Source organism: Carettochelys insculpta, chromosome 8 (genome assembly GCF_033958435.1).
Source record: "Carettochelys insculpta isolate YL-2023 chromosome 8, ASM3395843v1, whole genome shotgun sequence".
NCBI classification, from domain to species: domain Eukaryota; kingdom Metazoa; phylum Chordata; order Testudines; family Carettochelyidae; genus Carettochelys; species Carettochelys insculpta.
The window spans coordinates 45,646,745-45,660,073 of NC_134144.1; the positions used below are offsets into that span (position 1 = coordinate 45,646,745).

Consider the following 13,329-nt stretch of genomic DNA (forward strand, 5'->3'; position numbering starts at 1 on the left):
TATTTTATATCCTGCACCAGCTTCAAATTATTGCAATGCTTCATAATATTGAAGAACAACAACAATATAAAACCCTTTTAACATCTGTCCTCCCCCAAACTTTTCTCCTTAAAAATACAATCATTACTGGTAACTTTAAAAGATCAGAGTAATTTGTTTTTGTCAAATGTGACTGAAGATTAATGGATACAATCAGGAATAATTTAGTGAAAACATATCAAACACAAGGAAAGCAAAATTTGTTGTTAAGTGAAGCATCAAACGTAATAAAAGAGCAAATTCCATGAATGAACAGCAACAATATTCAATTCATTAAGCAAATGCCTATGACTATTTCACACTTCAGAAAGCTACTGATATGATCAGAATATGTAGTTAAAAGCATAAATATAGATTGCTTCCAACCATTCTTTGTATTTTTTCATACAAAATGTAATTTTTCCAGAGACCCACCAACGTAAGAGCAGCACTGAAAACCTTAAATCACATAGCTGGTAAATCTTGAATCAAATACACACCTGTCAGGGATAGCCTAGATCAACAGCAGGCAGATGTGGCCCACAAGCCAGATATAGTCTGCATGACACTTGGATCTGACCTGTGGGCTGCATCAGGCCCACATACTATTTATATCCCACTGCTGGGGTAGCAACATGGGCTGGGAGCTGTGGGCTTTTTAAATAGCTGCATGTACCCCAGGCATCAGTCAGGCAGCGTATTAGTGGAGAAGCCCAGGAGCCCTTTACACAGCAGCAGTTTAAAGGATTCCAAGCTCCCAGCTCTCAACCTCCACTGCCCTACCGCACTGACTAGCCACTGACTGGGGCTCCTGTAGCTATTTAAAAAGCATGTGGCTCCTGGCACTGCAGGATAAAACAGCATGCAGGCCTGAGGCAGCCCTGTGGGAAGCATTCAGCCCACAAATCCTATCACACCCATCCCTGCAATAGCAAGTAATGTAATATCATTAATAAGAAGTGGGCATCCCCGACAGCTTTCCAAAATTTGTGGAGTGGCCCCTAGGCAAAAAAATTATTGCCCACCCCTGACCTAGATGGTTCTCGGTCCTGCCACCAGTACAGGGGACTGGACTTGATTACCTCATGAAGCTTCTTCCACTGCTATGATTGTGAGTGTCATGGAACCCTTCATACTTTATGAAAACTCACTTATAAACACACACCAATCAAAGATGTTTTAGACAAAATGCACCATCTCACATTTTAAAAGTTCCAAATTGCTGAACATGTATATTCTATTTCTGTGCATGTACCATTTGGGCACGTGCAGTTAGAAATATGAAATGTAAACCCGTTATTAATCTAAGCTTTCTCGTGAAAGCCATTAAGCGGTACTTAAGGAAGTTTAATGGCCCAGTCTTAAATGTGTTTGTTTTTCCTGTGTGCTCAAACTGTAGTCAGTCCTAGAAAGACATTTGTGACCATGGCACCTGATACTGGTATTTTCTCACAGGGAATTTTGTGTCCTTAAAAACGTGTAGACTCAGGCCAGCGGGGAGTCAATTCTGCCTTGAACCATTTTATGTGAAATACGGACAAGTGTGAGGAACACATTTTGAAACAATTTCTCTTAGGTTATGTCTACACTACAGAGATCTTTTGAAAGATGATCTCCCAGAAGATCTTATTTCAAAAGATCGCATCCACACACAAAAAAGTGGATTGAAAGAAAGATCAATCTGCTCTTTCGATAGTGTGTGTCAACACAGCCCTTGCTCTTTTGAAAGAATGTGCCAGGAATTTAAAAATCCAGAACCATGAGGATTGCTTTTTCAAAAAAAATGGGCCTGCAGAGCATCTACATGTGCTGTACTTTATTAGAAAAAAAAAAAAAAAAAAACGCTTTCAAAGGAGGCACTTCCTGATCCAGGAGCAGAAGAAGACTTCCGGAAGAAGAGCTGCGTTCTTTCAATTTTGGATCGAAGGAGCATATTTTGCATGTGAACGCTCCAGGTGTTCTTTACCAAAAGTGCCCAATTCTCCAAAAGAACTTGCTAGTGTAGATGCAGACTTAGTGTAGTAGGTTTAATTGGCATGCTTTGCTTATTTTGCTTTATTAAAATTACTTTGAGCTGTCTTTTTTCAGCTGCAAATCACTTAAATCCCACTTAAAATATTTTTCTTTATCAGCCATGTGTAAATAATTGTTACCTAGGGGGAGCAAACACTGTGCACATCTTCCATTGATAGAGAAGGTGAACTTGTGAGCTTTTTATGCATAAAACTTTTACACAGAGTCAGATTTATTCAGGGGTTTGGTCCTCTTTGGGGTTGCTTCTGGGTGCTGTCTATGGCCCCACAGCTGAGCCCTGCCAGAGCTGAGCTGGTTCAGCATCTGTGTAGCTCTGCAAGGGGCTGTTACCCCAACTCAGTGCCTTGGCTGGGAGATCAGAGCTTCTGGCCCAACAGGACAGAGATGGGGGGACACCCCAGAATGCAGATGGGATGGGCTCAGTGATATGGTCAGCATAATCGGGTGACAATCCCAAACCCATCACTCTATGAAATAAGTGAAAAACAGTTAGACATTTTTATGTGACACCCTACAGAAAACAGGATTGTCTGGCACTATACTTCTTTGCTCGTGTAGAATTCATGACCAGACCCTTCTTCTTCAAATCAAGTTGGCTGCAGATTGCCATACAGCTGTTCCTTCTTTCTTAGTAAAATTGCCTTCCTGCACAAATCCTGATGACTCACATTTTTGAATTAAAGAGATACATAACAAACAGAGGCTGGAAGCAGGTAAGCCAATCTTTCTAATGCACTCCAGATTTGATGTGGAAGAATATGCTTCCATATAGCTGCAGCTGCACCAACAAAATATGACTCTCAGCTTCCTTCAAGTGCATGCTAGCCATTGGGGAACTGAAAAGGATTGGTGTATAATGAAGTCTTCAGGGGACAGAAAGAAAGAGGAGAGAAGATTCCTTATTTTAAACCAGCTTGGTGATGTCATAGAATTGCATGCATGCCCTTTTATGGTAGGTGTGTCAGTTCATATTTTTCTAATTGTAATAAACTCCTATTTTCATGCCTCACCTCTTGTAACAGCATCTAACGCGCAGCCACATCCTGTTGCTCCTCCTCCTATAACAAGCACATCAAATTCGCTTGTGTTTTGTAGAGCCAGGAGCTGATCATCTCTCATAGGAAAGTGATTTTTCATTGGTACATTCACAGGTTCTGCTGCTTGAACATACACAAAGTTAACCTAGGATGACAAAAAAAAAGAAAAAAAAAGTTCAAGACTGTCTCTTTTCCTCAGTGGTGTGCCATGACAACTTCAGTCAGGCATGTGGTTGTGCACTTGCACACACAATGGCATCCTTCACAAGCTCAACCTCACACATACAAAGCGTGTAGAAGGTCAGGCTGTGCACAGGATGCTATTTTGTTCTGCAAAATTGCACCTCTATTTGAGGGTCAGACAGAATCATTTCATAGGCACTGCCCATCCTAGAACATAAGGCATGCTTTGTATAGACTGATGGCACACCACTGAGGTACCTTATAAAATAGGTGTAGTTTAATGGAAACTAATTAGAAGGTGTCTTTATTCAGTCACTTAAACCTAACTGGCAGTATTTTAGCACATGCAAAAGGTAAGAAAACACACTATTAAAAGGGTTAAGGGTTAGTTTACTGTTAACTCAACTTGTCTACTTTTGTAGAGTTACTGGGAAATTTATAAAATGAGGTACAAAAATCAAATACCAGAAGCGAGTAATGAATATTTTATGAAAGATATATCCAGAAAAGGATTAGAACTCTGTACCTTTAACGTAAAATATACACTTAATCCAACAGGCTATAGTCATTGCAAAGCAGCCAACAGACAAAGGAATTATTTTCACCAGAGGGTAGCTATATTATTTCTGTTGCTTTCATGGAATACTGAAATATTAATGCATTATTTGTATTGTGATACTGATCAAATGCCCCAGTGTGCCAGATGACATACAAACAGATTGGACAAATGGTTGAGCTGTGTCCCAAGATATTTAATTTAAAGAACTGACTGTGTAAAGATTATAAAAACTAACACTTTCTCATTTTTATTATTGAAAATCAAGATCATTTGTGCTAAGTCATTTAAGTCAACATTTAAAAGTTTATATTATTTGGGATGTCATAAATTTTGGGTGGCCAAACTGACTACTGTACTTAATTTTAGAAATGTGGATATCTGGGGTCTGAAATACAACTGTGCATGACCAGCACACCAGGAAACTAGACTACTGCAAATTGAGTATCCAAAATTAGTGGTCGCTTTTAGAAATTTGGGCACCTGAAGTATCACCATCTTTTCTCCAGTAAAGTATGAGTACTGCTTCCTTATCCCAAACAGACATGGCAGTACTCAATTCATACACATCTGTAAAGAACTCCTACACTGAGTGAGGTTGTGTGCAATGCCTTCAAGTCAGTAGTTCTCAACCAGGGTACACATACCTCTCAGGGGAAGGTCCATCCATAGGGTTTATGAGGCCTTATGCAGTATGATTAAACTAGTGCCCCTAGGCCCAAAGGCAGCCTGGATGGGGGACAACAGTTTTCAGAACTGTGATTTTATAATCTGCAGCAACACACTAATGAAATATTTTTAAAGCAAATTTTAAACCAAGGTCCCGTCAACTAACACAGTAAATTCAGAAACTGACAGTATATACTTGGCTTTGGCAAATTCCTGTTAAATGGCTTCATTAGCGCCTGAACAGTTCTTTCAGGAGTTTGGTGTTCTGCTAGTAGGTCTGACAGGCTTTAGCCCCTTTTTAATTAACTACAGTTTCTCCTGAGGAAGCAGCACCATGCATCAGGGGATAGGAGGAGGCAGATGGGTAGACATGAATACGCAGCGGTGCCCCAAATGCCCTACAATGCTACATAGGGGAAAGGATGGCTTTTCCTGGGGGTATACAGATTTTCCAGGGGCTACATCAACTCATCTAGATATCTGCCAAGTTTTACAACAGGCAGCATACAAAATACTAGCAAAGTCACTGCAAACTAACGCTTCATACAGACACTCTGTGTATACGAGTCTATATACTGTATACTTAAGTGTAAAAATAAAGTATTCTCTAAATAATTATATGGTAAAAAATGAGAAAATAAGCCTATATAAGTTACTGCAGCATCCTTTAGTTGCCATATAAGCTTCCTGGAATGTGTGCATGACAAGATGTAGCTAAATCTCAAAATACCTCAACCACATTGAGAATTGCAATGACAGTCCTCTGGCAATAAACCATACAACTGCTTACCACAGTGCCTGTGCCAGGAAGATCCTCTCTTACCACAACCCTTTTTGCCACTCCAGCCCTCCCATATAAGGCAGCTGGAAAGGGATGATGAAAATCTCATCTTAAGTGCATCACATTCTATTCTGTTAACTACCCAGTTGCCAGTAACTGAATTGCTCTTTTTTTTTTTATGCACACAGAATGAGATACACTAGAAACAAATAGGAAAATAACATGAAACTATTCTGAACATAAGGGAGGTGACAGCTCTATGTAACAATACTTACTTCTTGCGCAAGCGCAATATTGTAACTTAAACTTTGCTGACTCATTACTGGAGTAGCTTCCAAAAATTCTATCCTCTCTACTGGCTGCACACACTCAACCTGACACCTCATTAAAGTTCTATTTATATAAAATTATAAAAATTAAATATATTATAAACTTTATATAAAATTATCCTAAGTAAGGAGATGGGAAACAGCTAGCAAAGCTCATGCAGAATTCAGCAGCAAAGGGATTCAGTCTACTAAAGCTGAATCTGAAAGACTATTATTACTATTTCACATTACCAGTGGACACAGGGCTCCAGCCTCATTCAAGGTAAAAATCCCTTTCACTGATCCCTTTCCTCAGTGGTGTGAAGCCTGGTTAGTCAATACTATGCCACCTCCTCTGCCCTTCCACACTGAAGGCTCTCAGCCACACCACAGAGCTGTGTGTTCTCACAATCACGGCCTGGAAGAATTGTCCCCAGAGGCAGTTCCAGCCATCATAAAGGAGAAGCAGCCCTTTGGGAACAGTTTTGGCCCCAGTCAGCCCCCAGGACTGGGGGCAGAGAAGGAGAGACTTGTAAGCACCTTCTTCCCCCGCCACCCTTGCTTCAGCTCAGCTTGTAATAGCACTGAGGTTTCAGTACACAACCCCTCCTTTCAAATGAAACGTACAAATGAAAAAAAAAGTGTTAAAAGTCATGTCAATTTGCTTAGGGCAGACATTGCTGTTGGGTTTCAATGGGCTTTGTAAAGTTTTAATCTTAACATTGTAATGCACCAAGACTTGGATTTTGTAGTAAAAACTTATGTTTCTGTGGGGGCAGAAGTAAATGATTAGCAGAAGGGAAAAAATGATTAAGAGACTCCATACCCTGTTTCTCAAACTGCTGAAGACCATATGCTTCTGGCAATTCAAGGGAGGCAGCAGAGGGTGTTTTACTTTGCTGCCCCAAGGAGCAGAGATGCCCCAGGGCTCACCTTTAAACTTCACTACTACAGAGTCATGAATCAGCCTGAGACTGGCTTCCCACTGGGCTCACAGGGGAGGGGCAGAGTGGAAGATGGAAGGCAGACGGAAAGAAAATGAGCCCCAAAGAGCAGAGTGGGGGGGCAGGATAGGGTGGGCAGAGGCAGGCTATGGTAAAGAACGAGTTGGATATGATAGAGAGGCTCTTGTAGCCTCGTTGACTGCTGACGTCTCCCTTGCAGCGTGCCACGATCAGATGTGGGCTGATTTTTTCCACAGGAGGCAGCAGCTTTTGTTGTTACCTGTGGTATAAGCAAAACAGCCCTTCCTTGCCCAAGTGGTTTTAGTCTTTCCTCTCCAAATGTAAAGCCTGTTCCCACTGAACTCAGTAGCATAATTCGTTTTGATTTTAATGGGAACAGGGTTTGTCCCCAACAACGATCAGAGAATGTGATTTTGATCAATTGTTTACTTGCCCAGACATCGCCTCATGCAGGTTATGCTGCCAGGCTGATTTGGACTGCCCCTCCTGTTTCTCATGCTGAGGAAAATAATAAAACGATGCCTATCAGCTATAATTTACATTGTTACAGATTTTTCATGTTGGCACAATGAAAACACAAGCTTTCATCTAGACCTGCAGTTCTCAAATTGCAGTCCAAGAACTCCATTCAGATGGACCAACAAAATGTTACCAAGCAGGGGTCTCAAATTCCTGGTCCATCTATGGCCAGAGCGTTTTAGCAACCTGGGCCAGGAGTCCTAGTGGTCTGAGAGGGGAGGGGGGACTGATCCTTTCCCCCTCCCCTCCGCCAGCCCTGTCCTTGTCCCTTCCTGCCATCATCCCACCCTCTTCCCCCGCTCCACCCCCCACACCATCCTGTACTCCTTCCATCAAGGAACGCAGCCACTGTCCACACCCTTGCACTCACTGTAGCAAGGAGAGCTACAGGGAAGCAGAACACACTCAGCATGTGCTCTCACTTCAATTTCCTGTGGCTGCTGCTGCCCTGGTGAGTGCAGAGGAGGGCCGACCCCTGCTGCCACCGCACACCAGTGCCCCCACTACAGTAATCCCCTAGGCTGTCTCCCTCAAGGGATGGGGAAATGGTGGGGAGGTGGAAGGCAGTGGCAGGAAAGGATGTGGCTTGGGTGGGGACAGTGAGGGGGACACACCCTGGGCTTCTAGAACTCCCAGGCCAGAATTTGAAAATGCTCTGGACTTCAGCCCATGTTTTTGAGACTCCTGCTATTAAGGGAGGGTTTTTCCCCCCCCTTAACTAAGGGTACAAACACTTGAAAAGATTAGTAAGTGGTCTGCTGAGACCCTTGGCAATTTTCAAATGGTCTGTGGGAGGGGGGAAAAACACTACAAAACAATCAAAGTACTTTACTTTTTTTTTTCATTTACTTCTCCTTACTTATAATAGAGAAGAAGAAAGAACAACAAATGAAAAACGCAGGGGTGGGTAAGAGAACATTCTTTTTGTTGGCCAAGTCCCACCGGGGCAGGCGGGGGGGGGCACAAAATGAAGTTGAACACAGGGCCCCACTAACTCTAAATCCACCACTGGACACATCTAGGCTAGGTCTGATTTTGCTAGCTCTAGTGACAGCAGTCATGAGTCCAAGACAGTCGAATGTCAATTGTAAGTATGTCCTCGAGCAGTTATCCACATTGCCACAGCTTCACTGCATTTGTAACTTGAGCTAGACAAATCAGAACTCCTCTGACTGCAGCACAGAAACACCATGCACATTTTTGCAGGATGTAAAAACCAATGGAAAAGAATTAATTAAGGTAATACAAGTAGGTGCCAATAGCACTGAAATTGACTAAAAAGTCAGTAAGGGGGAAATTTAGGCTGACCGTCATAGGAGCTTCCTAACATATTATGGAATATCTTTCCAATAGAAATGTTGGCAGTCCGATAGCTATTTGGTATTAGATTGGACAATGCACTCAAGTACATGCAAATAACCAGGAACAATCCCGCAACAGAGTGTAGTCTTAACCCCTTAACAGCTCTGCACACAGGTATCTTAAGCTAAACTCAACTAATACTGTCTTCTTACCACCACTGTGGAGCAGCTGCTCTTTGTTACGCTGCTCTTCCATGTCTTCCCACTTGCTGAGGTGTTTTGTAGCTGCCTTTTTCAATGTCCTCAATAGTTATAAGTGGCAATGGCATGACAATTTCACCATGTAGACCAAACCTATGACCTCCAAACATGAGGGCCCATCTTTTTGGAATGCACTGAAGTATACAAATTGATCAATTTTAGAAAATAGCTTAATTGTCTCCTGCCCTATTACCTGTGAATTATGGCTATAAGAGACATCCTTCATCCCTGATCCCAATGAACAGGGTTCCCTGCAATACCCAGTCCAATGGTGAGGTTTTCTGAAGTGGCCAATGTTTCAGTAGTAGTAAATAACACCAAACAAGGCCTCCATATAAAATGTTTAAGGAAAGAAAATAAATATAAAAGGCCCACCACAGATATTTCCATGACCTGAAGGGCAGTAAAAATGCATTGATTTTTAAATGTGTCATATTTATGTGTGTGTCAAATATGCTTCAGTCATGTCAATCTTCAGGGTCCCTTTAACCAATAATTTACTGTTTGCCTTGTAGAACTCTGCAACATACCCCTGCAGGTATAATATGAAATGATTTACACTACATCCCTAAGGTAAACAACTGAGTAGACAGCCTCCCAATCCACAGCCTTCCATGGTTTATGAACCTTGGATAGCTTCCACTCAAGATGATTAGATCACTTTCTCCCTATGGTTAAGCCCTTATTAGACTTGCAAATTTTTTTAAATGTTCTACACAGTTGTCACTACTGGTGCAACAGAAAACAAGATCTAATAATTAGTGTCTACTGCTGAAAGAAGTGTGTATTTAAAGACCACAGGCAATTAACAATCAGGTTGTCCTGTAATCATGTACAGTATTAATTTGAGCATAGTGTGTAGGGTTTCATGCAAATTACTTAATACATAAGAGAATGAAAGAGGTTGCTGCTGCATTATGTGAGTCAATCAATGGAGTAGTTAGATTAAAGTAAAATTGCTTCATGTTCTATTTATTATAATTAAGGAGGTACTAACCATATTTGTATACCTCCTCCAAGTCAAGTAAAAATTAATAAGCCTTTTTTCACAACCTAATTTTAAGAAATTATAATGACCCACTCAACCTAAAGTATTTCCCCCATTTATACACTGCGTACTGATTTTAGCTAGCCAATTGCTACACACATCAAATGCTAATCAGAGGAACGTGTTATCTAACAGCAATGTCAATTGTAACTGCACAAAAACAAAGTTTCACCAATTTGATTTTTTTTTTTCAAAAAATGACATTTTCTTTAAAACCAAATCTATCCAGGGGAACAGGGAGAACAAATTCCTGGTCTCTGACTTTTTCTGATACCATGCAATTCCATGGCACCACTAACGAGCCAGTAGTATTGACTGAGGTTTCCATTTTTGAAAAAGTAGTGCTCAGGGTGAAGTAGCTCTCAGTTGCCTTAAAATTTTAAGCACCAAACTTCACATGGCTCTAGCTAAGATCTAGTACCCACTATATTTATTTTCCAGTTCTGTACCATTCCCCTACCAAACACAAAAAGTTAATCTTTTCTGTATTTCTGAATTGAGGCCCCAGTTCAGCAATGCACTTAAGCATTTGCTTAGCTTTAGATGGAACTACTCATATGCTTGAAGTTAAGCATACAAGTGATGTGTTAAAATGGGGTTAAAAAGTTTGTTCATCAACAGTGAAAGATGCATATATTTGCAGTTTCTGCTAATATCAAGACCTCAACAGGGACAGTCAGGAGCAAAAGTCAGAGTAGAGGCAAATCTGAGAATAGAAGCAGGAGAGGACTACGTGGCCAGATACCAGGTCAGGGTCCATACCGGGTGTCAGATGCAAAATCCGAAATCAAGCTTAATCCAGAAGCTCAGGAGCAGTAATGGTCATGGCAGCTACAGGGAATTCATGCTGCAGACTGGACACTTTCTGGAACACCTCTTGGATTTGTAGGGCATGGAACCAATCAAAAACCACGAGACTGTCACACCTCTGGAGGAAGGACTGCCTATGGTCTGTGTCCACGGGTAATGGACACAGGGTAATGACTCATTGTAATGAAACACAAACTGCCACTGGCTGGCAGCATAGAGAAATCTGCAGCTCTGGGTTCTGGTCCTCGCAGATCGTTAACTGGAGTTCCAAGGGATGAGCTACTATGTGAACATACAATTACAGTATTGTGAATCCCAAAAGTTCAAAAACCATGAGGATTCTCTTTTTAAATAATTAAACATGGGTGTTGGTCCCTGTTCTGATTTTTGATCTCTCCTACCCTCCCTCATGTGTATGTAACAATTCCAATAAACATCTAGCAAATGTTACAATTTTTGGCTCCTAATCTTAAATTAACTATGCACTCTCAAACTCTAAATCAATTTGATGACTGTGTCATTCAGAGGAAAAAAAAAAAAAGAGTCAATACATACCCTCCATCTGCTGTTTTCCCCTTTTCTCCTCCTGCCGCCGTGTCCCCCCCACTCCCCAACAACTTCTGTTCTTGTGGAAATTTTCACCTGCCCTGGGGGGTGGGGGGAATGACTTCCAACAAAGGTGCTCTCACATCTCTAAAGTCTAGTCTTTCAAGCCAATGGGCAGAGGCGGGGGGAAGGAGGAGGAAGAGCAGGAAGGAAGAACAGAGAAGCAGAGGAGCTGAAACATTTTTCCCAGGAAGTAATCAGGGAGCAGATACACCCCAAGCTCCTGGAGTTGGCTTCCTTCTCCCTTCCTGTAAATATTGGCTGCTCCTTCCCTTATCCAAAAACATTCCTTCATAAACTACCAAAAGGAAGAGAGTTTGGTGGCTATGGCTGCATTGTAGTGATAACTCGAAACAAATTACATGATGTTTCCACAAACAGCCGAGGTGGATGGGACAGCTTGAGCACCTGAGCCCTCCTTCTACATCCAGACTTAGTTTCCTCACCCACACAATATTAGCATATGCTTTCTCCATAGGCTGATGTGTTTGTACACATTGATGACATATACGTACATATTCATGACATTAGCTCATTCTCACATCTGCTCTTTCAAGTCTCAACTATTTATTTCAGCTCTTTCCAAATTCCAAGATGTGGTGTACCCATTAGGCTGAAAAAGGGTACAAACTTCAGCAGCCTCCGACACCAGCCATCTTCAACATACCCTTTTTCCGTGTTAAAGTTTGCAAGCACACATGCAGCTTGTGCTTTAGACCATCACCACAATCTAGGTAAAAGATCCCACACGTGTGCTAACTTTGCATCTTAGTTCAACACACAGGATATGGCCTCTAAGTTCCCTGCACTGCAGTCAAAATACTCTAATTTAAACCTATTATAATAAAACAAACTCATCAGAAAATGACCCCATCCGAAAAGACAGAGGGGCAAGCAAGCAGGCTAACTCTATAGGCTACAGTGGGTATGGCAGCCCCTTTGGCTGCAGTTCTGAAAATCAAGTGAAGGCTGCCAGCTTCTAGACTCAGGGTAAGACTGACCATAGCAGAGTCCAAACTTGCATAGTATGAAAGGCAACTGTTAATCCTAACTGAAATGTTATTTTAGCCTTCCATTACTATAGGCTCTCTTCTTAACTTGTTCTTGGCATCATGGCAAGACATTCAGTATACTTTTTATGCTGCAAAATAACAAAGAATATTTAACAATGAAACTGAGGAAACCGAAATGCCTCCTAAACAATACCATGCAAAGGCCAGAGAGTAGTGAATGATCAGAATGAAAGTAATTAACAAATGAACCAAATTGTATGGATGACTGAATAAGCCACAAACGTGTCCTTTTCTATCTGCTACTATTTATGTTCACATCTCTGCAGAACATGCAAATTTGTATTTCTAATTTAAAAAATTCTCATTAAATTAATTCTGAGCAATAAGCAAGGTAAAAACCTTTAACAGGTTTTCCCAAGATAATTATCACCCTCCCTTCAGCAAAACACTTGTTGAAATTGACACATGTTCAGCTAGACATATTGCCAGAAAAATAAGACTCATGGCTCAAAAACCGACAGTCCATATATACTGCTGAATATCTTCATGCCTACACCTAGGTGAAAGAATAGATGCTTTGGTACAGAGTCCTTACCAGTCATATTAACGTACATAGAACATGATGCCTCACACACTTGAAATGGACAGGTTCATCTTGCTGTCAATTAAATGGGAGACAGAATCCCTGTATTTTGTTTGCCTTTAAAGCGCTACATGACTGCTGTTTTGTTTTTTTAAGAGATAATCTGTCATTCTATTTTTGATGGTCAATGTCACAGGGTTAGCTTCACCTCTGCCTCCATTCTGATCCCTGAGCACACCCCCTGAACTGTCAGGATTCAGACGTCTCCTCTCGTAGGCTGTGTCTTGATTGCCGAGAAATGTCGGCAAAAGATACGCAAATCGCACAATGCATTTGTGTATTTTTTGCTGACAATTTTGTCGGGGGAGGCTTTTCCAACATTTGGCCTGTCCACACAGGGCCAAATGTTGGTGGGAAAAACCCACTGTCGAGACATCCCTCCTTCCTTGTGGAACAAGGTGCACGAGGATGTCAACACAATGCTTCTGACTGGCAGATCGCTTCCAAAAGATTTGCAGTCTGGACATGTGCTCTGCTGACAAAACTTCTGTCACAGAAGCCTGCAGCCTAGAGTGGCCCTAGAGTGGAATTCTGCAACTGCCCACCACTGACTGGGCCCTCCACTACAGAACCTAGA

General features: G+C 41.6%; 1 protein-coding gene across 4 annotated transcripts in view; it reads right to left on the bottom strand.

The window, feature by feature from the left end:
- Nucleotides 1-13,329, bottom strand: part of GPD2 (glycerol-3-phosphate dehydrogenase 2) — a 125,538-nt gene that overhangs the window by 75,302 nt on the left and 36,907 nt on the right. For all 4 annotated transcript variants that reach the window (XM_075001729.1, XM_075001725.1, XM_075001727.1 and 1 more), the window contains one exon: nucleotides 3,063-3,234. In XM_075001729.1, coding sequence (XP_074857830.1) covers nucleotides 3,063-3,234 — 172 coding nt within the window. The remainder of the gene's footprint in view (nucleotides 1-3,062; nucleotides 3,235-13,329) is intronic.